Raw genomic sequence first — 26514 nt, 5'->3', positions numbered from 1 at the left:
AACGCCCGGAAAAAAAAGCTTGACAAGCTCCCCTTGCGACGAACAGGTACAAAGACACGTTTTCGGGGGGTGTCCAGCAGGAAAACGCGGGAACTAGTTTGCGTGTGTGCGTTCCCCCGGACTGGAGTCAAGGTCGTAGGCGAGTGAGGCTGTGCAAGTTAAGCGCGATCTTCCAGAGCTTCCATGCATGGATCGTCCACCACAACTTTTTGCACTGCCTCCCCCAAGGTGTGGGGGAAACACGTAAAAATAAAGCAAAGTAAGCTTTTGCGGAACGTTTTATCCGATTTTTTTCTTTTATCCCATGCCGAGCTGTTCAACGACATCTCATCGACTTTTCATCGACGCGGGCGACGACAAACGACCATCAAGGGACGGGACTACCATCGCGACGCAGGCACGAGACAACACACCCTTCTGAGCTGGAACGGACCCACCACTAGCCAGCACTGGCCACGGCGACCGACGAAGTCCCCCTGACGACGAACCCCCAACGATCGATAGACAGCGAACCGTAATCATGGATTTCGCAGCGCTCATGTCAAAGGAGCTGGACAAGTCATCAAAGCAGTCCAGCTCATCGTCATCCTCAAAGTACCTCAAGCGCGCCGACGTCGAAGCGAAGCGGAAGGAGGAGTACCTGGCCGAACAAGCCCGCCTCGAGAAAGAGCGAGAGCAGAAGGCCGCCGCGAAACGCAAGCGGGAGGAGGAAGCGGCAGAGGAGCACAAGATCCGCGAGGAGAAGAGACAACGGCTGGCGGAGGAGTCACGGAAGCGGCGGGAGGAGCAAGAGGAGGAGGAAGAGCGCGCGCGACGGCGGCGGCTCGGGCTCCCGGAGCTCGTCAAGGCCAGCAGCGAGGATGTCTCCGAGATGGAGGATGGCATGGAGGATATACCCGACGAAGAACTCTACACGAAGCTGCGCGATCTGGGCGAGCCGGCGACGCTGTTTGGAGAGAGCCACGCGGCCAGGCTGCGGAGGTACAGGAGGCTCACGACGGTGGTGACCAAGGGCCCGATACCGACGACACTGCAGCTGGTTGAGGAGAAGGACATGAAGGTCGACGGCACGGTGCCCAAGGACAAGGAGGGCAGGCGATGGCTGTTCAGGCAGCTCGCTTCGTACTTCACGATGGTTCTGACGGAGTACGAGAAGGCGATGGAGCAAGAGCGGCGGGATACCACAGCCAGCAAGACGGCCTACAGCGCGATGGTGCAAAGCCGCGAGAACCTGAAGCCGGTACGTCCACGACCACCCTCTTTTGCCAGCCAACCACTCAATTACTGACACCAACCTCGCAGCTCTTCCGCAAGTTTGAAAAGTACGACCTGGACGACGACCTCCTCGCCCCCATCATCGAAATCGTCCAAGCCGCGCAAGAGCGCCGCTACGTCGACGCGAACGACGGTTACCTCCGCCTCTCCATCGGCAAGGCCGCCTGGCCCATCGGAGTCACCATGGTGGGCATCCACGAGCGCAGTGCCCGCGAGAAGCTGCACGACGGCGAGCGCGGGCACGTCATGGGCGACGAGGTCACCCGCAAGTACCTGCAGAGCATCAAGCGACTGCTCACCTTTGCGCAGGTCCGCTGGCCGCCCACCGACGTGCGGCAATTGATGGGATGAGCGAATCGAGCCCAATCACCCGATGCACGACGGCGGAAAAAAAAAAGAGGACTACGTACGACGACTCAGGTTTGCCAAGGTCACCAAGGTTTTTTTGGGGCAGAACTTTTGTGAACTTGTTACAATGCCGAGACCGCCAAAGGAGGAGTCTTTCGAGTGGAGGTAATGCGCCATCAGACAGGGCTACGCACATTCGGCATTTCCCCCTTCGCTCCCCTTACTTCTGCTTCTGCGGGCTCACTCGCGCCATCATCACCATGAAAACTTGTACTTCGATACTGTTTGTAATATCTTGCTCATTGGTTTAGCGGGTGCATTTTAGTCCCGGACAGACAGGCGGGCAACCCACTAGAAAAGGGAAAAGAAGGCGAAAGCGAGGTCGATATGGATATGGAGTTTTGATGGAGACCAAAGCCTTTTTTACCCCCCTCCCTACTCTTTTGCCGCGATGGATCGTGGGCAAGGACTGTTGGACTTCCTGATGCAGTCTAGGAACGCGAACCGCGCCCCTCCTACCCTCCAAGGGTCAGTTGGAGACATGCCTCCGAGTTTCCTATACCCTGCATCCTTGACAGCCTTTTTGGCCCCTAAGTAAGAAAAAAAAAAAGACAAGAGATACAGCGGCAGCAGAGGCGTCGGGTCCCCCCAAAATGCGCCCCATTTTGAAGACTCACCGGCTTTTATTTGCGGTAGATGCGACGGGGAAACAGGGGATGGGGACTCTTCTGCCTCGGTGTGATTTCATCGCCCCGGTCATGCTAATGGAGCCTTGCGCCCACTTGAGTATGGAGCCAAGCAGCGATCATCAGGTGTCTCTTCCTCCCAGGCTCTCTCCCCTTCCAACCCACCACCATCCCTACACCTACTGAAAGGTCTCTGGTGGTTCAGGCCCGTTCTCCGTTAAGCGAGAGACGCGAGAAAGAGAGACTTGACAGCACTGTGCAACTGCTTTTGCAGGCATGCGCATGTCGAGATGTGGCACACAACACCATCTTCGACCGCTAGACCGTTACGAGGAGAAGCGCCGGCTATCGTCCTCTGATCCCGTCGACAGGGTAAGCTTAACTTGGAATTAGGCACGAACAATGCTGGATTCACGTAGTGGACACGGTTCGGGCGAAGCAGAAGCACGCAGTGTCGCATAGAATACGGGCAGCAGTTCATTCCCGATTATTCCCATTGGTGCCACTGTACCCTTTCCCTTGACACATCCCTATGCCTGCTGCGTAAGCCTCAATCTATCGGCCCCGGGGATCCCGCGATCAACACCACCAAATGTTCCTTTCGCCGCTCCACCGTCCAGCTGCGTGAAGTCTTCAACCAGCGACCCCGATCCTAGTGGCTAATTGGGTTGTGTCTGGCGCAAAAAGTGCCATGACGTCTGAATGATACCACAGTGTTGCTAAAGTGTTGGCGAGCGTACGTATGCCTCTCTCAGGGGAACCAATGATCCGGCGCCAACCCGCCCGTTCTGCATTGGCATTCAACCAGCCAATTTTTAGGGTTTCTGACTAGGGTGCCCGAGTGGATCGTCAAAAGTGCCCCTTGTTTCTCTGGCTCGGCAGCATTCATCGCCTGCCGATTCGCGTCCGATACGCGGAGAACTGCTCCAACACTCGGCCGGTACCCTTTTCAGGGCGACGTACATTGTGCAGCTCAGCTCAGCTCGCCGGCGGCCGCCATTGGCCGGTTCGACTGCTCGAACCAGAGTGCATCAACACCCTCATGAGCAGTGCCCTTACGGGGGTTTTTCACCTCCATCTCTGCTGCGATAATACTCATGCGGCGGATCCGGTCGAGGGCGTCCCGCTCGTAGCCATCAATCGTGTCAAGGACCAGCTTTTGCAGGTTGGCTCGGGGGTTCGGAGACACGGCGACCAATGTCTGGCAATTGGCCTGTGCGTTAGCACTGTGCGATTCCGCTTTGGGGTGTTCGAATTCGGGGGCCGCGGACTTACCTTGTCAATTGTGTTGATTCGAGCTTGCAAGGAGCCATTCTTGATCATGGTAACGAGCTCATCGACGAGCGATTGGCCCTCAACTGCAAAGGACTCTTCCAAACTGCTGAGGGTGACGCAAGAAAACGGAATGAAGTACTGCACAATACACTTGCTCCGAATCTGAGAGTACAAGGCATTGACGTGCTTCTGGAGATAGATGTCCAGCAGGTAGTCGGCACGGTACGCCTCGAGGATCGCCAGGCATGCCGAGTACCGACCGTTGACGAAGAGAGAGATGGCTTTGCGAATGTGAGGCTCCAGTTCCAAAAAGGTTCTGAAGTTCTGGTTGTCAAGAACGCGGGTCTGCAAGTCTTTCCGGTCCATGGTCGCCAGAGCCAGGAGGCCACCGTACACTGCCACGTCGTTGGGGCTCGCGATATTGCTGTAGTCCACTCCCTCTTTGCCGGCATCCGTCTGCAAGAAGCTCTTAGCTGCCTCCTCAAACTTGTCCAAACCCATGAGGGCAATCCCCTGGACTATCTTGACGTAGGGTTGGAGCCCCTTTTCGTCGTCGCCGTTCTGTACTCCGGTGATCTTGCTCAGGTTGGCAATGACCATGGGCCACTCGCGGCGCTGGAGGGAGACATGAACGAGGTGCTTGCCGACGTCGATGATGTGCTTCGATGTGCTCACATCGGGTCGCATTCGACTGTAAGCCTCGCCAGCACTGTTGAGGTCGCCAGTGGCCTCGAAGTGACGGCCCAGATCCTCGTTGCCCATCTGTAGCATTCTGTCAGTTCCCGGGTTCGAAAGGGCCAGATTATCGTTGTGAACAGACCCGAATGCTCTCCTTGATAAGATTCATCTTGTAACCTTTCAGTTCATTTTCAAGGTTGTGGGTCTTGGCCTTGTTGGCCCTGTCGGTGTTGTCTACCCATTCTTGATCGAAGACGGCCTCTGGCTCAGAAGGAGCGGCGATGTGAATGTGCTCAAAAGCCTCACGGTATCGTTGAACGTCTTGACCCTGTTTGGCTTCGGCGACTGCAGCTTTCAGGGCGTCGACACAGAGCGGCACGCAAGTCCGGCCGATCAGGAACAGTCGTTCAAAGCGGGTACGGCCTGTGACAGGTGAGAGAAGAGTGAGTAGTGTGGTCTCCTATGAGTGGTGGTCCCTGAGGGGGACGGCGGAATTTCTTGGCAGGCGGGGAGACGAGGGCGGAGGCGCGGACGGAGGCTGAGCCAAGGAGGACCCGCGAGGGTATGGACGGGCAACAAGGCGCAGTTTACGAGAAACAAGGTTGAGACGAGGTGCTGGGGTGTGAGAGCAGAGCGTACATACCTGTGTAGTTCTGGATGTACAGATCTAGATCGAGTTTGGGGATGTCTAGAGAGTGACAGCGGGTTAGCAGGCCACGCGTCTTGGCACTGATTTCCTATTTGAGACAAGACAGGGAAAGGGAGGACCGGGACCCGGCTCGGTGAGGGGAATGGGCACGGTGAAGATGAGTGAGAGGCTTAGCTCGGACGTTGAGCAAGGCTTAGACAACGGGCGTACGCACCTTTGACAATGACGCCGCCCTGATTTTCCATCTGGGTGAAGAAGGTCAACAAGGAGGTATTGGCGTTGGCGCTGGTGGCAGCCATGATGAGATTGCGATATCGTATCAGCGCTCTGTAAATGACCGTTAGCAGGGGGATGGCAAGGTGTGTATCGGTGACACTAATGAAGGGACGGCACCTCAAGGTATGGTGCGGACGTTAGGCCAGTACAGCGCGCTGTACCAGGGGGTGGGGGGCGTGTCGTACCGAGCAAGAGGACTGCGACGGCAACGAGACCGAGGCGAGGGGGGACGAAAGGCACGCCGGCAACGAGGGCAAGGACGGCGATGAGAAGGCCGGGGATGGGGATGAGAGGTGCGGTGGCCGATGGCACCGATAGCGGTTTAGAGTTGCTCGGGCTAGCAGAGAGAAAGGGGCTGGTGGAAGCGGTGGATGGTCGTGGAATGAGTGGAAGATTGAGGTCGGGTGGGATGAGGGGCTCTATCTCAGGTTGGCCGTTTGAACAGGGACGGGACAGTGACAGTTGGGGAAGGGTAAGGCAGGTACGGTACGGTACGAAGAGGCAGGCCAGGCAGGCCAGGCAAGCGAAGGCGAGGCTAACGCCGACAAGGTACAAGGTGGAAAGGTGGAAGCTCAGAGAAAGGTGGAAGGCCTCACTTACGCAGTACGTCGGTCGACTGCTCAGGCCAGGCAGGAATATGCCGCTCGAATTGCTTCTGCCGCTTCTGTGACCGTCTCGTGTATGAACTCGTGGGATGCAACCGGAGAGCTGCAGGCGAATGACAACGATGGAAAATGGACCCTGGCGTCTGTGTCGCACTGCGCGCAAGAGATGAATGAGACGGGGCAAGGACGACTGGATGGAGGTGATGTGATGGCACGATGGGAGAGATGGAGGGATGGTGAGGATGGTAACTGCAGGCAGAGCCAGGCAGGCGCAGCAGGCTGGTGGCGCCTCCAGCGAATCAGAGACTGTTTGGCAGTGGCTGGGGGCCGTTTTTGCGGGGTAATTGAATAAGGAGGGGAGGTACCTGAATAAGGCAGTGAACAGCCAGAGGTACTTCCTCCACGCAGCGGATACAAGTCCTTGAGCTGAGGTGCATGAGTATCGAGGAGCTGTCTATCCGTGTCGCGACTCTCTTCGGACGTGGTGTCGAAGGTAAAAAGTGGTGCTGCACTTGTGACTGCAACTGCAACGTTGTAGGTAGAAGTAAAAAAGTATGCAGAATGGTAATCGCAGATATGACACTGGCGATCTCGTTGCGTGTCGCGGAGCCAGTGATTGGTGACCAGATGCGGCAGTCGGTCGATCACTGAGAATAAGGATAAGGTACAAAGTCTTGGCGATACGGTAAGGTAGATTGAGTGAAGGGAACCATGGAACCTGCCACGCCTGCCTGCCTCATCTTACCTCACCTCACTTTCTATGAACGTATTTTGCAGAATATGTACGGATGGGATGCAAAAGCTGGGTACCGACTCCTACGAAGTCCACTTAATCCTCACAGATGCCACTGTTTTCTGCATTCCCTTTGAGTTGTCTTACGCCTGGTCAGGCTGTCAAGTTGTGCATAGGTATACCGGCAACTTTACAACCCGAAAAGCGGACTTGTGCATTCATAGCCTGACACTTCTCCTGCGATTAGCGCGGCGAAGACGCCTACCTTAGTACAAAGCCACTGTTTGTAAACGTCTTTACAACGAAGCCTACGACGATTTATGTCGTGGTGAGACCAGCTGTAAACACAAACGGCAGCAAAGTTTACATCAACCAGAAACTCCAATGCTACTGGGCTCACCCTGTTCAGCCGGTGGTAAGATGGACCGCGGAAGCAGAAGCCGCACCTTGTTCTTCGTTCGTACCCTTGGCCTGTTCGTGCACTGATTCGTTTGATGGCCGAGCGGGAGGAGGGTTGATGGATGGAGGCAAGGCCGTCATGGACCGACAGGGCAGCATTGGGGTTGGATCAGAATGGATCAGTTGGACATGAATCCTCAACAGTGACAAGGGCCAGGGCCAGCATTGAAGATGGCACTGGTCTGACGATTGCGACTGGAGCCCGAAGCCAAACCGCAGATATTAGCAACTGAAGCAAGAAAAACAAGCCAATATTTTATCTTGTTGAAGGTGATGTGCGCTGCAAGGCAGGTTTAGGTACGTACCTGTTCAGACAGTTACGCTGCTCTTTAGGTGATGGAATGATCACAGACAGCAGGTGACAGGACGGTAGTTGGCCGAGTATGTGTTGTTTCCAAGCAACTCAAAGCTAAAAAGACGGGCTGAATTGTCGAGCGCAGGTGGTATGTGCTTCATTGGGTGCGGTACTGCATGCCAATTCGATCGATGCCATACGAGCGTCCTTGGCTTGCACGTCTTACGCGGTCGACCTCTGCGGCAGCATATCGCTGTTTGATGCTCTCCGCCTGTTGCCAGTTTATGTCTGGCGAAAGTGATCTAATGCGCAGGCCTTGTGACGATGCGCGCCAGAGTTGACTGGTGCCGATTGATGGGACTGGGGAAAGCAAAGGATCCCTGTTGGCTAGTCTCAGATTCAGCTCGGGTTTTCAGTCTATTATTTTGTTGACGGTGCTCCTGATTTGCTGCAGGAGAAAGTGTAGCCATCGGCGAAGGGTTGCTCGCCCGAGAGATTGATTTTCAACGACTGCGACAGTGGCATGGAAGCTAGAGTCTAGAGCAACTGGGCTGGGCTGGTTTGGTCTGGTCTTCTATCCAGACAAGTCTCTAGAGAGCCAGACAAGGTCCAGGTCAGGCCTCACAATGGAAGGTCAACCGGGCCTGGTCCAGTCCAGCAGAGCAGGGCCGAAGCAAGGGCAGGGTGCTGGAGCGAATTTGGGCGCGAATGACGGGTTCCATTTCCAACGCTGGGCCCGGCGGCGGGGGATCACTCATCAGTCGGGCAAAAGGTAGGAGGATATTGTCAGAGACAGAGTATCCGTATTCCATAAAAAGACGCAACCTTGAATACCCAAGTCATGACTTACTTCCTAGAGGATGGACGTTGGAATGAATGTCCGCGTCTTGCGAGGGTCTCCTGCTCAGAAGTCTGGCCGTTATCGTGGTGTAGTGGGCATGTCGTGTGGTCCTGTGGGTGCTGTCGCTGAATGGAAGCCGCCGGGTCGCTGTCGCGTCAGGGGATCGAGGGGGTCGCAGGTGGGCGATGTGGTCGTGGTGACTGTGGTGCCCCAACCTGGCAAGCAGCCGTGAGCACTGTGGTTCAGCGTTGCGGTCGGCTCGGGTGGCTCTTGCTCTGAAGAGAAGGACCACTCGGGCAGATTCAGAGTTGAGTGAGTGGTTCGGGTACAATCTGTAAGGTACCTTGCCGGGGTTTTGAAGCAGTGCCAGGATGGCAGGGTACCAGGGTGCCAGGATGCATATGAAAGATGAGAGAGGGAGGGGGGAAAAAAAAGGAAAGGGTACGTACCGAGATTTAGCGATGTGGACGGTCGGTCCGCCCCCATGCTGTTCGCTCACACTGTACTTGGGTGTACCTCTGGAGGACAGTGTCAACAATGGTGGCCCTGCTAGTGGCTGACACATGCATTAAGTCTTTTGGCTCTTCTTTCTCTTTGATTGAATTTTTGCGGAAATAACGAGGGCGGGCGCGGATGGGCGAGGGCGAGGGCGAGGGCACCAAGGTAACGTGGCCGGTTCCTTGATTTCCTGTTTTCTGACACCCGAGCACACTCCTGGGGGTGCGAGACGGTCGGCAGCGACGAGGCATTTTTGGGCAGTTTTGGGAGCAAAAAACAACGGGAAAAAACGCCCAATTCACAGCATCTCCAGAACGTTTGATATATCAACTGAGGCTCTTTACAATCGATGGATGTTGTCAAGACAAGCGCAAGCGCGAAGGGGCGGGGTGGAAGTCTTGGCAAAGAGGAAAATCGAGCGTGCCAAGACTTAAGACCAGGAAGCTCTTGCGTTTTCTGGCCCCCCGCCCTTGGGCTGACGCGGTGGTGGGAGTGGGAGTGGGAGCGGTGGACACACCTTGGACCTCGACAGTCTCCAATCCATGGGACGTCACGGCATTGGCGTTGCCGTTGGCTGCTGCCCTGTGGTCCGTGGCCTGGTACTTGCCGTTGTCGTCACCTTCTACCGGTCGCCTCAGTCAGTTCGTACCTCAGCTCCTACCTTTGGTATTAAACTCACGCAAGCAAGCAAGGAAGGTACTTACGGAGCAAAGAAAGATTCCTGCCTCTTGCCGTTTGTACCGTTTGAGGGGGAAAGCACGGCATGCGGGTGACCTGTGGCAGGAACGATACCCAGCGCTTGCCCATTCTAAGACAGACAGACAACCAGCGGCAGGTGCAGGTCACTCACCCCCAATGGAAGGAAGGACCCCAAAGGCTGGAAGCTGGAGCTTTTTTGGAGCAGGAGCTCACCCCCCGTCCCAAGCCAAGCCGCCAGAGCCAGAGCCAGAGCCAGAGCCAGCCCAGCGGCAAGCACCACCCCCAAGCGCCTTCCAGGGCTCAGGTCTCGCACCTACCGTACCCGTACCCTCTGTACCTTAACGCAATCAATCACCCGACGGGACGCCAATCTGATCCAATGGCTCCCCCCTTCTCGCGAAAAGAGAAAATTGACAGCCAAAACTCGCAATAGAGTCGACCCCAATGACGGATGCCAAGACTTCAGAACCTCACCTTCCCTCAGCCCTGGGCCCTGCTCTTCTGTAGGGCGGACCATTTGACAACGTCCCGTCAACCATGCGACGGTAATCCACCAAACGAAGCCTTTTCGAATATTCCATGCGTCTTCCATTCCCACAATGCTTGCATCCAAAGCCCAGAATCTCGCGATGGCCATGCCAAATGCCCATCTTTCTGCGAGCTGGCTATCCGGAAGGGGGGCCCACCAAGAAGTACAGGGGTCCTGCGGGCCACTCGCCTGCGCGCACACAACTCACACCTGAACGCTCAGTCTCATACACACACACACTCGACAAGAAGACTCGACGGCCTTGCTTCATGCCACGACAAAGGGGGCGGCCCGCCTGCGTCGTCGTCGTCGTCGTCGTCTTCGTCGCCGCCGCCTTTTCTTGTCCTGCAACTTGGCTCTTGGCCAGTGGCACCCTCCTGTTGGTCTAGCTTGTCTCCCGGTCCCTGTGCAAGGTCACGAAGGTGTATGCCATCCTCCATACTTCTTTGGATCGGCGCGGATGGTCTCGCCTGCCGTGTCTGTCGTGCCTCTCCACCATGGCGACACAATTAACAAACGCACTGGACCCTCGATCCCAACCTCGGACCAATTCCTGCCTCCATCACCAAGGAATGTGGGTGGAGGCCGAGGGAGGGTAAGAGTCACAGCTTGAAGAGAGAAAAAAAAGGCAATCGCAAGACGAGGCAGCGGCTGATGTCGCTGACAAGGCCACTGCTGGGAATGGCCGATGACAGAGAGCCACTCTCATGCGATGCTTGGGATGGACCGATGAAGCAAGGACGAAAGACCTTCTGGCTGCTGGCGCTGGCGCGGGCGCGGAGCCCAGACTCTCTGCACCATCACAGACCGTTTGAGCCAGCAGGCCCCGTCCTTACAATTTGGAAACTGGGCCTGCCATGCGTCGTGGTATCGTCTGGCCAAGTCAAAAAGCCTTAGCTCCGCCAGCTCAACTCGGAGACCGAATGAGTTGATGGCCAACCTTGTACTCGGGACCGAGTGCACCCAGGGACTAGGGATGGTCATTATCTGCCTCATACTAAATGACAACGGCGACGGATCAGACCAGTCCCCCATTTCTGATTACCATTATCATTTCACTTTCACTAGGTTTTTGTGGTCTCGTTTTTATTTTATTTGATTTTCTGCTGACCTCTGCGCTCGACTGGTCGCAACAGGAACTGCTTTGCATTAAGGAGGTACCCTTGTCGGGGACCTGACCGGGGGTGTCCTGGGAATCAATTCCGATCCAATTGGATCACTTTTTATCCAGCGTCTCGTGCATAGCAGGCAGGTGGGATAAGTCAGCGTTGACTGAGGACTCGACTTTTTTCTTGTCTTTACCTTTCCACTGAGAGTCTCTTCCTGCTGACTTGAGCTGGAGGACAAGACAAAGCGCCTAGGCTTGCTCTCTTCCTGCTTCCGTGATCTATTCATGGACACATACAAACACCCTAGACCTGTTGAATGGCATCCTCTTAACCCTAGCGGTGGTGGACCGTCAGACCAGGCCTTGGTTTGTCTTGCAGACGCTGGTGGCTTGATGGAGCTTGCCGGACGAGACCGGGCGGATGACAGTCCCGTGGCGGTCTGTCATTGCTACTGCTACCCAGAAACTTTACCGTGTGTGTGCAGATTGAGGTTCCTTACACCACGTTGCCATGCGGTAAGGTACCGAATGGCGTGGAATTCAGGGCTGCGGTTGGCTTCAAGCAAGATTCGCAAAAGACACAAACATCAGAAAAGGGTAAAAAGGCATACGTACCCCCGGCTCCACCGTGCATCCAAACGCATGCACGAACATCGTTGGCGCTGCAGGCTCTCAATCCACAAGACGCAGAGCTGCAGGCGTTGCGGCATGACTGATGATGCTGTGAGGAGAGTTGACTGACATGGCGCAAGCAAGCAAGGTCGACGGTCGCAGCTCTGCGAAGCACACAGCAGCAGCAGAAGGGGGGCGGCTTATTGCACCACAGGCTCTCAGGAGCAACTCAGCGTTCCGCGGCCGACGGGTCCTGGTTGCAACGGATCTCTTTCTCTCAAAGAGTCTCCATCGAACAAAAACGGGCTGCATCCATTCCCGAAAAACCTCCGCTTTTATTATTCCTTTTCGAGTCAAATCAGCCGGGGGCCCCAAAGATGCCCGTCCGGTTGCTGCGTGCTCGACTCAGGTCGCTCACTCTCGCCGCTATTATTCATCCCATACAGAGCGATTACTCGCTGAAGTATGCCCGCCCTGCGACGGCCCAGAGCCAGTCTGAGAGTGTTCCGAAGCGTGTGTGGTCTCCCGCGCGGTACGTCCCACGGCCAATTAATCACTCGATAGCCATGAGACGAAGCAGAGACGAGATGCTCCTTGCAATCGCAATCAGCCAAATTGTGTTTACACGGAATTACACGTACCACTTGCGCCTCCGCAAATGGTAGTGTACGCCGTACTCGCCCAGGTACTGACTGACAGCCACCAACGGCAGTTCCCAGGTCCAGTCCCAGTCTCAGTCCCCATTCTTTGGTCACAGGCCCAGCAGATTGGCCATCATCATTAACTCGTCAAGACAAGGGAAGTGAGCATTTGCAACTCTGCGGGCCCGAAGCCAAACCCCAACCCGAAATTCTACATCCACGCTTAGCTTCTCGCCCCCTTCGCACCGTTGGCTTTTTCAAAAGAACCCTTCTGTTCGTTCAGATTACCCGCACCACAAAGCACTGCTATTTTTGCCTACAACATGTTAACTCAACGGAGCCTAGCTCAAGTTCTCAAGAAAGAAGCTCCAACTACTCCAATCTCGTCATTGTCCTGACGCCCTCCACTTGCAATGGCGCTTTTAACACGGAAACAAGCATGGCCCCTCGAGTCCGGACTCTATGCCACCGACCACCGTCGGGGTTGAGAGTCTCGCTCTACCTTACCTTCTGGTCCCGTACATTTCAGAGCGTCCTCGCAGTTCTAGCTTATCCCAGCACCGCACTTTTCGCCCGTGCTGCCTGTTGCACTCTGCAGAGAACACTGTCGGGTCGGGATGCTCCCCTTTGTTCAGAGTTTGAGAGTCCTAGCACCAACATATGTCAGGTCCAGGGGCGGGCACCCTTTCGATTTGGAGCGTCTCTTTTCGTCCGTTTTGTCTTGTCTTGGCTTTCGGTGGAATCGACACACGATCCCCGTTCCTCCCACTCCTCCCAGCGGAAAGGTACTCTGCGACGAGATACGGCGCAAACTCGCCATAGGCACATTTTATGTACAGACTTCTAATCCCCGTACTTTCCGTCCTCACGTTCTGTGCATATACAGGTACAATAAATGACCACAACAACAGTAGTCATTGGGCGCATCGCTCACAGACCATGCGTACCGCGGAGATGGTCTCTTTCGCGCATCTAGCTGCCGCCATCTGTCACCAAAGGCTACCGCGCATCTCTCACCGCGGTCGCCTCGACCGAGCTTTCACCACCCTACCTCCATCTTCCCTGGAATACGCCCCCCCTCCCGGTCCCCCTTCGGTGGGCCCTTTCTTCTCTTGTTGCTTGCTGGGGGGAAGCGGTACTTGCCATTGTGTTGTGCTCTTCCCAGCCCAAGAACCCAGTTCGAAAAGTCTTGTCCCTTGTGTCTCCTCGCGCGCTTCCGCCAGTGTCCCAAGCATCCCAAGCACGAGCGCCACGACAGGTCGTCTGGACGCTCTGCTCGCCTTACCTTAATTCATCTTGGCTTGTTGCTGGCCTTGTACATACATGCCACTCAGCAGTCACAGTGTAGTCTGCCTTACGCCTCCCCTGTTCCTCTCATGCTCGCCCCTCCCCTCTCCCCTCCCCTCCTTCGACTTGGACACACACACTCTATCATGTCTCCAAGTCGAACTCCCCCAACTTCCATCCCCTCTTCTGCCCCCCTCCACTACCACTCACACTCACACATCATACATACTCACGGCGTTGACCCTCGTACCGATCCCTATTGCCCTTTCGTCCTAGCTTCCCCGTCCCCCTTCGCGACGGTTTCGTATTGTCTCCGTTCCCTCTTGTCCCTATCCGCTAAGTGACCCAACCAGTACACAGGAAGAGCACGCACACACATACACACCCCCAAGATCCTAGGATACTGCTACAGCTTGCCTCGAGCCGGGGTGCTAGACTCCGGTCTCCAAGTCCTGGGAGGGCAAGGCAGGTACACTACAGAATGCTAGTGTACTGGGACTAGGAGGGGGGAGTACACTACACCACCCTTCCCGCTGCCGCCAGATCGTGTCCTGTGTGTTGCAGTCAGTCCCAGTAGCGCGGTGACTGCACCGTGCGGGACCATATTCTCCATACCCTCGACTCGTGTACTCTCTTGTCTCAACCAACCCCGGCCGAGACGCTACCTACCGCTACGTAATCCATCCTCGCGCTCAGCTTCCGCGCGACTTACACGCCCATCTCTCAGTCTGCTGCTCGCTGCGCTGCACCGCACCACCGCACCGCACCGCACCCGCACCCTGCTCGGCCTTAAACAAGGGCCTTCCACCCCCCAGCTACCCAGACGAGCCAGCAAAGAGGCAAAAGATCCCCCGGCTCCTCCTCTCGTCTCCCGTTTTGTTTAAACTTATCTTCCTTCTATCCCCCGCGAAGTCTTGGCACACGTTTCGTTCTTCTTCAAATGTTCAAGACTGGTCAGTCCGGAAGCCGTTCCTAGCAATTGGGTTGGCTTGTCGGACAACTACCCTTGCACACATACACAAATATGCAAAGAGCTCGTCCACCATAACTGCACTTACACCGAGAACCGTGAGCTCGAACGAGCTGTCACCACCACTACCACCACCACCACAAACAGCTACTACACAACCACACATCACCTCCAATCTGGCATTTCTTGGCACACGCACCTCTTGTTGGTTTTGCTCCCACCACCACCAGCAATGAGTCCTCCACCACGCCCTGTCAAGACCGACAACAACTCTCCCCCGGATTCGCAAGCTTCTGGCGTCTCTCCCAACATGTCGGACAACGAATCTGCGGCGCCTTCCGCTGGGTGGCCCGTCAAGGAACCTCCCTCGCCCAGCGGCAGCCATTCTGGTTCTGACATGGACGAAAAGGCGGGCGGCCCTGACGCTCCCAACGCTCCCGTACAGAAACGTCGACGTGTAACCAGGGCATGCGACGAGTGCAGGCGCAAAAAAATCAAGTGCGATGGCAAGCAGCCTTGCACTCATTGCTCAGTTTACAGCTACGGTTTGTAGATTCTGAGAGCTCTGTTATGCCTAATTTACTGACAACTTCGCCAGAATGCACATATGACAAGCCTTCAAACCGCAGGCGCAATCCTGCTCCTCAGTACATTGAGGCATTGGAAAGCCGCCTGCAACGTGCAGAAGCTCTTTTGCGCAAGTTCATGCCGGACGTCGACTTGGCCGATCCCACGCTCGACCCTGCTGTTCAGCAAGAGTTCCGCAACAGGGAGCACGCACGAGCAGCGGTATCCAAGTTGAGGCAAGACCCCTTTGCTATCCCTGAGGAGAAAGACGCTCAGCTTCTGTCCATGATCGAGTCCATAGGCCAGCTGGACTTGGACGAGAAGGGCGGTTGGGACTTTCACGGCGTGTCATCTGGGGCTGTCTTTTTGCGCCGCATGAAGGAGAACTTCCGGGGCATGATGGGACCGGTGACCAAAGTACCTTTTCTCCCTCGGCCAGAACGACCTGCTGGCTTGATCAACCTGGATTCCCCAGCATCAGCCGCCTCCTCCCCTTTCGACGCGTCGTTGGCAACTGCTCCTGAACTTCCCCCAAAGGAAGTGGCAAGGAAGCTCTGCTACTACTCGCTCAACTGCGCTACCTGCCTGATCCGGGTGGTCCACATTCCCACCTTTTACGAATTATTTGACCGCGTTTACGAAAAGTCTCACGAAGATTACACCAAGGAAGAGCACCGTTTTGTGGGCTTGCTATTTGCTGTTATGGCCCTGGGCTGCATGTATGCCAACTTGGACGAGACCGCTCCTCCCGTGGCCTACAAGGAGTCCGCGGAAGAAGGGTACGTAATAACAACTTCCAATCTTTGAACCTCACCTAACCTGTCACAGAATGAAATATTATGACACCGCCAGGAGGATTCTTCAAGATATCACGGAATGTCGAGACCTGACATCCCTTCAAGCACTGCTCTTTATGATTCTGTTCCTGCAAGCAACCTCGAATCTAAGCGGATGTTACGCGTTCGTGGGAATCGCACTCCGATCAGCCCTGCGCATGGGTCTGCACAGGTTCTTGAAGCACGAGCAGATTTCCATCATCGAACAGGAAGTAAGGAAGCGGGTATTCTGGGTGATCCGACAGATGGATATCTACGTTTCGGCCATGCTTGGATTCCCGCTACTGCTCAACGCAGACGATATTGATCAGCCGTACCCAACCGAGATCGACGACGAATACATCACGAACGAGGGTATTCTGACTCCGCCGCCGGGGGTCTTTTCGTTCTTCGAGGCCTTCAATGCCCACACTCGTCTGATGGAGATTCTGGCCAAGATCCTTAAGTTCGTCTATCCATTGAAGGGCCTTGGGCAGAGCGTCATGAAGGGAGACAAGCCGGGCGCGACGTACCTTATCAGCTACGCGAACATCAAGCGGATCGAGACCGAGTTGCAGGAGTGGTACGAGGTTCTGCCTGCGCAATGGCGGCCCAGCCCTGACGGTCCTGTCGAGGTCATCCGGTAGGTCAAATTGGGACCCTTGACAACAGACTAATTTGCTAACAATGCCACAGCGTCCGTCACTTGTTGAGATTCGCCTACGCGCATGTGCAGCTCGTTCTTTACAGGCCGTTCCTTCACTACGTGTCTCCTCGGATCAGCATGGACAAGAACATTGACGAGCTTTCGTATGCTTGCGCCGCGGCATGCATCAGCGTCTCGCGCAACATTGTCCATATTGGCATCGAAATCCGCAAGCAAAACGTGCTTGCCGGGCCTTACTGGTTTATGCTCTTCACCGAGTTCTTCGCCATTCTCTCGCTCGTCTTCTACGCCATCGAGAATCCCGAAAAGCCAGGCTCCGCGGAAGTCCTTGAGGACGCCATTGCAGGAAGAGACATTGTTGCGAAACTGAAGAACAAGAGCCAAGCCGCCGACAGGGTCACCGACGCCCTCAACGTAAGTGCTTACCCCAATCTGTTCTTGGCGCGACATGGGCTAACATAGGACAGGTCTTGTTTGAACAATTGCCCGAGAGGCTCCGTCAGGCCAAGGCGCAGCCGATCCCTACGAAGAAGCGATCGGCACCCGGGCCAAAGACCAGCTCGATACCCATCCATGGCCACCCGGGCATGCACGGGGGTATGAACCATCGCCGATCCGAAGACATGAGCCGATCGCCCAGTGTGTCCATCGCCAGCGGGCGGCTGTCGCACGTCCGCGGCTCCTTCGACGGGGTGCCCATCTCGGAGGCTGCGTACCAGGACCCGAACCTCGCGATGCAGGATCTACTCTCCATGGACATGGCTTCGCGGGCGACTCCAGACTCGGTGAGCACGTCGGCCAGCTCGACCCGTCCGCAAGGATTCCCGCCACCACACGCGCACAGCAACAACATGAACCACATTAGCAAGCTCGACTCGCTCATGTTCCCGTCGGAGGACCCGTTCGCCTACCCCAACCAGCCGATGATGGAGCTGGGCTACCAGAAGGGACCCGGGCCGAACAACGTCAGCGGCCCGCAGGATGCGTCCTCTTTCATGATGCCCGGCGCATTCGACGACATCGACACGCAGCTCCTCGGCCAGTCTCCGGCCTACTTCCTGCACCAGGGACAGGGGCAGCAGCAACCGCCGCAACAACACCACCACCAACACCACCAGTCAGGGTTCGACATGTCCAACATGTACCAGCACTCGGGATACCCGGGCATGTCGGACGCCGCGAGGATAGAGCAGGCCAGGCGAGCGCACATGCAGCAGCAACGACCTGGAGACATTGACAGGATGCTCGCTGAGTCTGCTGGCTATCAAAGCAACTGGGCAGCGGGATTGCTTGCCAGGAACGGATATCAGGGCCTGTGAGGGGGGCGGCAGCACCATTTCGCTTCAAGTGATACCCAGCATTATTTTTGGAGCCCTGCAAGCTCAGGGTGCGATTATTTTTCAGGGGTTCTTTTTTGACAGGAGGAGAGGAGAGGATTGTGGAAAGAGCCAGCCGGCTGGGGGAGTGGTATAGGGGCCATATCGGTTCCCGCAGGCGTTCAGGTTGTGACTTGATATAAAGGGTTTTACAATCAAGTCTGCATAGGCAAGAGGCGGAAACGGTCACCAGGACGAAGGCGAGGCAAGACAAAGGGCGAGGCGACTCGAAAGGCAAGGACCGCCACCATGAACAACATCACCAACGAGCCGTTCAATGAAGGTTCATGGATCTATTCAGGGGAGACATGTGTGCATACTCCCCGAAGCACTTTACGAATCTGTGCCCTGTATGGTAGTTGATGCAGCAGCTAGTATACAATTGGATATAGACAACTGTACCAACATCATGACCATCTATCTGTATGCATCTATGTGAGCTAACTAGGCAGGCAGCAGAGGCCTATCAAGCTTTGGGGCATGGGGTGACGGAGTGACAACCTCCAGGTGGGGTTGAAGGAGGGTTGATTCAGGCGGGAACAAAAGTGCTCTCCAGGGACCACTTGCGACACAAACGGTCCCCTCCCCAGGCATACTACACTACGTAGGTGATGGAATTGAGTGCAGCTCGGCGTGCATTGCAGCGCATCGCATCGCATCGCATCGCAGCTACAGGCCAAGACTTTTGACCTACAGGCCGCCGAGGTACGTTACGTTCAGCCTGTCCAGTGGAGGAGAGGGAGGGGGTTGGTATCGGTAAGGCGATTGACGGGTTTTACCAGGCAGGGGTGGGTGGGTGTGTGTATTCACTGTTCTCTCGCGATCTTGGCTTTTTTGGCAAGAAAAGCGGTTCCCCAACGCCTCGACATTTGGGGGCGGGATACTAATCTATGTACAAGCAAGTACCTCCCTTCGCTACTCGTATCGGTTTTGGAGGAGGAGTCATGCGGGATTCAGGGAAACGAACGACGGGGCTGATGCGAGAGGAGTAAAAGGCGGGAACCGTTGGCCGCCTGTTTCCAGAGCGTTGTATCCGTTGAAGAGAGAAAAAGTATGTGTGACAGGAGTACCCGTACCGCGGCCCTCTATTCGTACGCTGAAGCCTGAAGCAAAAACATATTGAATGTTCTGCCCACCTTCCTAGCTCGGGGTCCCGTCGGTCGCTACCTACGATGATGGCTCACCGTATTGACGTCTTCTTCGTTCCCCTCTTCGCGGGACCTTGGGAGACATGTTCGCGAGCACACAGTGTGACCCCGATGGAGATGGTGAGGTGAGTAGCAGGGGGGGGAGTCGTTCGAACGGTACCTTCCGCCGCTGCAAATCCAGGGGACAAGGGGGTCGAGTTACCAGGTATGTAGAGAGGGGCACTGTATGTATTCGTACCGGAGTAGGGATACATACAACACTGGTGAAGCTGGACATTGGCAGTGATTGGATCGCGGCGCTTTTTCCCCACAGGAACCGTCCCCGGTCCACACCAAAGACGACAGTGGTGGACTCTAGCTGGGCGTAGCGCTGTGGGTATGATATCTCCGCTAAATCCTTATCAGAATCCAGCTCGCAGCGGCAGGCCGTTTCGGCACCGAAGTCGGCCCCCTTCCTTCTCTTGCATGTTCTTTTCGATGGGGCGTAATGGCGGGCGACGGCGCGCACTGGGCTGAATGAAGGGGAGGTCCACCGGTGAGTCGTGACACTACGGGCCACCGCGGACGATGGGAATCTCGCGCGCCGGGCCCTCTTTCTGAAAGACGGGTCGTCCTATCACGAGACGGTTGTTTGTCATGCTGCATCTCCTCGCACTACGCGTAGAAGAACCCTGAGGTCGTCGAGCCGGGCCACTTTTTTTCTGGCTCGTAGCGATGCTCCAAGGCGTTTTAGTCAGACTCCGTAATCCCGCAACACCGAACAGACGCCCCCGTGCCGTCGTCACCTCTCGGAGGCACCGAAGAGCGGAACTTGCGCCAACGCAGAACAACGGGGACGACCCGGGAGCCCACACATCACACATCGCATACCACCGCCGCCGGTTCGACCTGTTCCCAGTTCCCTACCTGCCGAAGACAACAACGACGACGACGACACATGCACGCACGCTCCAGTGTCATCGTCATTCCGGCCCCTCCTTCCTCCTCCAACCCTTACTGCGCAGTGCCCCTCCACCAAACAAACGACACCGATCGACCAATCCCCAGGTTTCGCCTTGCAACCGAGACCTGATCTAGCTTCTGGGTAGGTAGCCTGCCCGCGGCTGTTGTCCGAACCCACGCTGCGGTAGATACTTGGCCCTACAGTGCACCGCTGCGGTACCGCTCGGGAAAGTCTTGGCACGCGACGCCACGTAAACGCCACCCCCATCCAGCACAAACCACCCTTCACGAGCCGCATCGCCTATTGGGCTGAACCACAGAGCCGCAGCGGCACGCACCCAGAGGTCCCGTCACATCTGCTGCATCCCACTCTACCTACCTTACACTACTACGGATACCCAGCCCAACTAAACCTGCCTTGCCTTGCCTTACCTTACCCCAAGACCCAAAACCTTGTACCTTACTTTAATCCTAGCCGCATCTGCGTTTCCTCTGCCTTGGCCCATCGCGGGACGTTCTAGAGCCTCTTGGGCGGGAACTCAGTCGTCGTCAGACCGCCTTGCCGAACCAACCACCACCCACCGCCCATCACCACCCACCCTTGCCATCGGACGACGGGGAAACACACGCCCACCACCCATCACCACCACATACTAGGGACCCCGCCTTTTGCTCACGACCCAAGAGACGGCACAGGATCGCAGAAAGAAGCAACCATGACGATGGAGAGCGCCGTTGATCACGATGTCGTCGTGGTGGATGAGTTTGATGCTCTGTAGGTGGAGAAAGCATTGCGCGTTCACTTCCATCTCCTTCTGTCCAATCCGGGAACTCGAGCCTTGGCGATGGAGGCGAGAGACACCACGCAGCTCCTCTTCGGCCATCCCGAGATGCCAGAACGAGCTTCCTGCTGTTCCCGTGTTTGCTTGCGTGCACACACACACACACACCCCTCCACCTATCTCTCATTCACTCACTCGCTCGCTCTAATTCTCTTGCCTGTTCACACCGACTGATGAGTAATGTTTGCTGATTTGTGTTTTGTGCTTCGGTGAAGGGCTATCGAGGTGAAGACTTCACCGACGGTCGAGTCTGTCAATTCTGTTGCGCCGATCCCGGCCAAGTATCCCGGTATGCAAGTTTCCGTTTTAATGTTGGTTGTGAAAAAGTGTCTTTGCCACGATGTTATGTGAGCCTAATGAGAGGCCTGTGGAAATGACTGTGTTTCATCATCAATATAACCAAAGACTTGAGACTAACACCGTGAAGCCAAACTCCACGCCCGCAAGGTCGCCGCCGAGCTCAACGTCAGCGATGGCCTCATCTTCCTCCCCGGCGAACCAAGCCGCGAATATGAAGACTCGGACATGGGCCCGGCCTTCAGGCAACGACGATAGTAAAGCTACCCCCCCACCAAACCTTACGGACCTCAAGCCGACTAACACCGCGAATAGCTTCTACTACCTGAGCGGCGCCAACTTCGCCGACTGCGCCGTCACCTACGAGCTCGCCTCGGACCGCCTCATCCTCTGGGTCCCCTACGTCGAGCCGCGCCAGGTCCTCTGGTTCGGCCGCACCCCGGGCATCGCCGAGTGCCTCAAGCAGTTCGACGTCGACGACGTCCGCTACACCACTCAGCTCAACAAGTTCCTCTACCGCCACCTCGCCCCCGGGTCGACCCTCTACGTCATCCACCCGGACCAGGTGCCCCTCTCGGGCGAGTTCCTCCGCGAGATGGCCGACGTCCGCGTCGACCTCACCTCCCTCCAGCCCGCCGTCGACCAGGCCCGCGTCGTCAAGACCGAGTACGAGGTCGCCATGATCCGCAAGGCCAACGCCGTCTCCGCCGCCGCCCACCGTCGCGTCGCGGAGCGCCTGCTCCACCTCGAGAACGAGGCCGAGATCGAGGCCATCTTCCAGGCCCGCTGCACCACCGCCGGCACCCGCGACCAGGCCTACGCCATCATCGCCGGCAGCGGCCCCAACGCCGGCACCCTCCACTACGACGCAAACGACGAGCCCCTCGAGGGCCGCGACGTCGTCGTCTTCGACGCCGGCTGCGAGTGGCGCTGCTACGCCAGCGACATCACCCGCACCCTCCCCATCCCGGGCCGCTTCTCCCCCGAGGCGAAAGCCGTCCACGACATCGTCGAACGCATGCAGGACGAGTGCATCGCCATGATCCGCCCCGGCACGCTGTTCTTCGACCTGCACATCCACGCCAGCCAGGTCGCCCAGGAGGGCCTGCTCGCCCTCGGCGTGCTCCGGGGCGACCCCGCCGAGGTCTGGGACGCCGGCACCGTCGCCGCCTTCTTCCCCCACGGCCTGGGCCACCACGTCGGCCTCGAGGTGCACGACGTCTCGGGCAGGGAGCGGCTTCTCCTACTAAACAACGCCATGGGCGGCGGCGCCGCCGGCGGGCGCGTGGGCAAGCGGGAGGTCATCACGCCGGAGATGATGGGCGCCATGGCGCGGGCCACGGCCGCCGCCGCGTCGGTGCCCCCGCCGTACAAGGGCCGGCAGTACCTGAAGAAGAACATGATTGTCACCGTCGAGCCGGGCGTGTAAGTCTCGCCATCCCCAACGACACCTGATACTGTGAAACAACCAATGCTGACGCGAGGAACACAGGTACTTTTGCAGGGAATACATCGAGGGCTACTTCCTCAGCAACCCCCGCCACGCGCGCTTCATCAACAAGGCCGTGCTGGAGAAGTACTACCGCGTCGGCGGCGTGCGCATCGAGGACGACATCCTCGTCACGGACGACGGCTATGAGAACCTCTCGACCGGGGCGCCAAAGGGCGAGGAGCTGTTGAGAGTCATCAATGGCAAAGCCTAAGCTTTTCTGTTTTTTTTTTTTTTTTTTTTTTTTTTTCCACTTTCCTGTATAGACGGATGATGATATGGGGGAAGCGTCGTGTGTGGCTTTTGGGCGAGCGTTGCTGAGATGAGTTGCGCCGCTTGGTGGGTTGCGATTGAGCGGTTTTGATGGCGAGATTTAGTTTCCAACGATTACATGATTGACAAGACATGATGGCGACGCTGATCGTTGAATCCAAAATTTGCTTGCTCGACGATTGGGAGTGCCGCCGAAGTCCGCAAGTCTACAAAAGAGCCTTGCTACCTATGTGGGTGAGAACGAGATAGATCATGGAAACGACGACGCGGAAGACAAACATAACAGGAAGTACAATGAACGATACAAGTCCTAGCAGGAACGACGACAGCAATAGAGAAACAATAGGGGTAGCGAAAAAAAAAATAACAGTGATAGAGGATGACGACGACAACGACGACGACGATGACTTGAAACATAGTCGCTTTACGAGGATATACGTGTGTATAGACACTGCCCGGAAGCCAACTGACACTGCCTGCTAGCACAACTCATAACAATCATTCTATGCTAAGTCTGCCCCCTTAACGTACATGTAAACGCTCACAACACGCGAGCTTCCTGCTGCATCTGCCACAGAGAAAGCGGGTCAATGACATCGGCGGGCAAGGTATCCCCAAAGAGGAACGCCGCATGCCCATGAGATTTGAGCTCCTGAGCTGAGTTCAACTGCCCTTCTAAGCCCGCAAAGTATGTACTATTAAGTTTCCAACCTATGTCCGACAAACCCTCCTGCACGAAACCGTCGAAAGAGGCATCTTGTTTCCAGGCTACAATTGTCCAGAGCTGAATCAGCTTGGTATCATCTACCAATGACTTAGTGCCTTGCCAGGTAATGCGACTGTGTCCGTTGCGTTGGTGGTATGCGAAACAATAAGCCTCATGTTCGGTGCCAAACCATATCGCCATGGTTTTGAGGTTGATCATACGTTCAGCAACCCTTGCGGCCTTCTTCAGCATATCCAATATCGCCTTGTTATCGTCGCGCGCGAGTAGCCGTGATGTCAGTGCGAGAGACTCCAGATGTGGCCATCGGAAGCCCTCTTTTCCGCAGCACTCATCAAAAAAGTCATCAGCTTCGGCCATGAATGCAACGGATAACTTTGTGAGGTTTTGGCTTGCCTCAGCGAGCTCTGTTCCGAGGGAAGCGTTGGGGACACGAAGAAGGCGGTCAACACCGGCAATCCTCTGGGCGTAGGACTCGTTGTTGTCCTCATACACAGATACGTCTGTGATTGTTTCTGGCAGCTTCGACAATAACAAACCGTATTCTAAATGATAAAAGTCAGTGATGAATGGGATAATGAATGAACGTGAGTCCTTGCTGTCGGCCTTGCTGTCGGCCTTGCTGTCGGCCTTGCTGTCGTCCTTGCTGTCGTCCTTGCTGTCGGCCTTGCTGTCGTCCTTGCTGTCGTCCTTGCTTTGGCCTGAGTCTCATATGAATACTGCGCACTTACCTTGATCGCAAAGACGCTGGTGCTCATCAGTCCACGCTCGCCATGGCTCGAAAACCAGAGACTTAAGGTTAGGCAACCTTCTTAAGATGGGTCTTAATCCCCATTTATGTTTGCTTTTGCCTTTGCCTTTTTCTGGCGGGCATATAAGGCTGTGACGAAACTGTCTGCGCAGTACGAACTTGGTGACTGCTGGAAGCGTAGGCAAACCGTCTGCAGACAAGCGGAATGCCATCTGTTTGTGAATGCGCTTCGTGTAATCTGGAAAAGCCGATACGTCAAGTTCTTGATGTGTTTCTTCATCTTCTAGTGAAGACCCTATTTCGTCAGATGACCCAAAATACGACCTGTCGAAGTTGAAGTGCCTCTTGTAAGAGTATGACTGTGCGCTAAGTTCGATTGCAATCCCTTTTTCGTTTAGAACAGGCTCTTTCCAATCTGTCAAGGCGTCAAAAAGCTTTCTGATGGCTTGTTGCAATAGTGTCGCGTGCGGCCCATTATTGATCGGATTCCCGTGCTGATTGCGGCCCAGTTTCGTCGCATCATCTGGTTCCGCCTCGCCAGGCTGGCATTCACATTTGCATTTATGGAATGCTACGTTCAGCCAGATATGCTGCACGTATTTTCTCAAGTCGCCGGTAACCTTTGCTTGCAAAAAGTAAAGATCAGACATGTCCACGGAAGACACGTCTAGTCTCAGAAATCTGAGGTTGGCGCGTTTAAAGTCTTCATCCTGGCCATCCCGAATTTGTTGCCAGAACGTTTCATGGAAGATCTTCTTGCCTACAGACCATTTGTCCCAGTCAGGATTCCGGGGGATTGCGGCGGTACTGGAGCCAGCCATGGTGGGAAGAGTATGGCGATGTTATGGGTATGCAGCGAATCGGACGATGATAAGCCGGTAAGTTGAAGTATCCGACTGCTGAGAAGAAGAATGTGGTAGTGCAGCCAAAATTGAGACGGGCGTAGATGGATGTGGGAGAATTGTTGTTGTTGTTGGAGTGGAGTCGAGGAGGGTTCCGGGAGAAGAGGGAGCCCAGAAGTCGTCAGAAATGCGGTCCAGTCCAGTCGCCGTTGCTGGTCTTGCTCCGTGGCGCTTTCCGACCATATACTTCAGGTTCGAAAGGCAACAACCACCACGGGGTGTGTGGGAGCAGAAGAAAAGCCTGTATCACCTTCTGAGGAAAGGCCTTTGCCGGTATCGAGAGCAACACCCCCTGCCTCTGCTCTTGCTGCATACCGGCAGCTGCCCCCTAGTCATCGGTAGTAAACGCTCATCGTGGGTGTGTCGAAAGGAAGGATGGGCTTCGACACAACCTTCTCTCCATTGTGTTTGGTGCCGGCATTGGCAACTCACGCAATTTCAGCTGCGGAACTGCCTGCTGTGCATTTTCGGTCAGGAGCCGAGACTGGCAACCCTTTAGTTGTGCATGTCAGGATTTAACCTTCCAATCGCCTGACGAATGGCAGGTACACCTGACGCAATGGAAGAAGTGATGCCACCCGGTGGTTGCCTCGAGTTGAAGCTGCAATGACTTTAAGTACGTAGGGCAGGGAAAGAACCAGCCCAAGCAACTTCCGATGCACTGGTATCGATTCACGATGCGAAATATCGCCTGTTGAGTCGTATTGGAGTGTTTCGTCAACGTCTTCCTAAGATTTGGAAATCTTGTCTAGACTAGGCGATATCGTGATCATGACCTCTTCCGGCATCTCATCGGTTTGATGGAAAAGAACGTGGTATCTTCAGCATCATACGGCATGAAGCGCCGTCGTTCTTTTAACTGCCAAACCATGAACGGAGGAAAACCTTCCCCCAAGCACACATCACCACACGCGTTGCAAGTCTGTGCATCCAGAACGATAATCCGTGAATTTCTTTTTGGAGAGTCTATAGCCCAAGCCCCATGTAGCTAATGCAAACCACGCACGCCATCCAACCCGCCAGCCCAATGCTTTGAAAAGTTCCTTCACCCGCCAGCCATGCTGCAAACAATTCGGCTTGTCCCCCATTTGTGATGGACATCCGTCAGATTTCTTCTTTTCAGTTACCGGAACACCAAAGTTTATGTTTTGCCAGGTCCGTGAAACAAAGCTCGCAAGAGCTCCAAAAACAAGCCTCGAAAAGTCGGTACTGGGCAAGATCAGCCCTTACCGATGGCTCTGTTCAGTCGTTACAGGC

General features: G+C 55.7%; 4 protein-coding genes across 4 annotated transcripts; 3 read left to right on the top strand and 1 right to left on the bottom strand.

The window, feature by feature from the left end:
- Positions 1-520: 520 nt before the first annotated feature.
- prp18 (Pre-mRNA-splicing factor 18) lies at positions 521-1626 on the top strand (the record flags this gene model as incomplete). The annotated part of the gene is made up of 2 exons (XM_036638401.1): positions 521-1240; positions 1303-1626. 2 exons carry the CDS (start codon positions 521-523, stop codon positions 1624-1626), a joined length of 1044 nt encoding a protein of 347 aa, XP_036496604.1.
- Positions 1627-3282: 1656 nt separating this feature from the next.
- csn-1 (COP9 signalosome complex subunit 1) lies at positions 3283-5210 on the bottom strand (the record flags this gene model as incomplete). Its single annotated transcript, XM_036638400.1, has 5 exons — positions 3283-3522; positions 3585-4346; positions 4405-4685; positions 4906-4950; positions 5126-5210. 5 exons carry the CDS (start codon positions 5208-5210, stop codon positions 3283-3285), a joined length of 1413 nt encoding a protein of 470 aa, XP_036496607.1.
- A 9486-nt stretch (positions 5211-14696) lies between these two features.
- ASG1-8 (Activator of stress genes 1) lies at positions 14697-17832 on the top strand (the record flags this gene model as incomplete). Its single annotated transcript, XM_036638399.1, has 5 exons — positions 14697-15009; positions 15063-15810; positions 15860-16489; positions 16543-16927; positions 16981-17832. The coding sequence occupies 5 exons, from the start codon at positions 14697-14699 to the stop codon at positions 17830-17832; spliced, it is 2928 nt and encodes a 975-aa protein (XP_036496606.1).
- A 2863-nt stretch (positions 17833-20695) lies between these two features.
- CGCS363_v006549 (putative Xaa-Pro aminopeptidase) lies at positions 20696-22821 on the top strand (the record flags this gene model as incomplete). Its single annotated transcript, XM_036638398.1, has 5 exons — positions 20696-20754; positions 21037-21110; positions 21249-21375; positions 21434-22543; positions 22611-22821. 5 exons carry the CDS (start codon positions 20696-20698, stop codon positions 22819-22821), a joined length of 1581 nt encoding a protein of 526 aa, XP_036495708.1.
- Positions 22822-26514: the final 3693 nt, after the last annotated feature.

The sequence above is a fragment of the Colletotrichum siamense genome, assembly GCF_013390195.1.
Source record: "Colletotrichum siamense strain Cg363 chromosome Unknown KSG_Cg363_contig04, whole genome shotgun sequence".
Taxonomy (NCBI): domain Eukaryota; kingdom Fungi; phylum Ascomycota; class Sordariomycetes; order Glomerellales; family Glomerellaceae; genus Colletotrichum; species Colletotrichum siamense.
The sequence above is the reverse complement of the archived record's forward strand: the minus strand, read 5'-3'. Positions and strand labels throughout refer to the sequence as shown.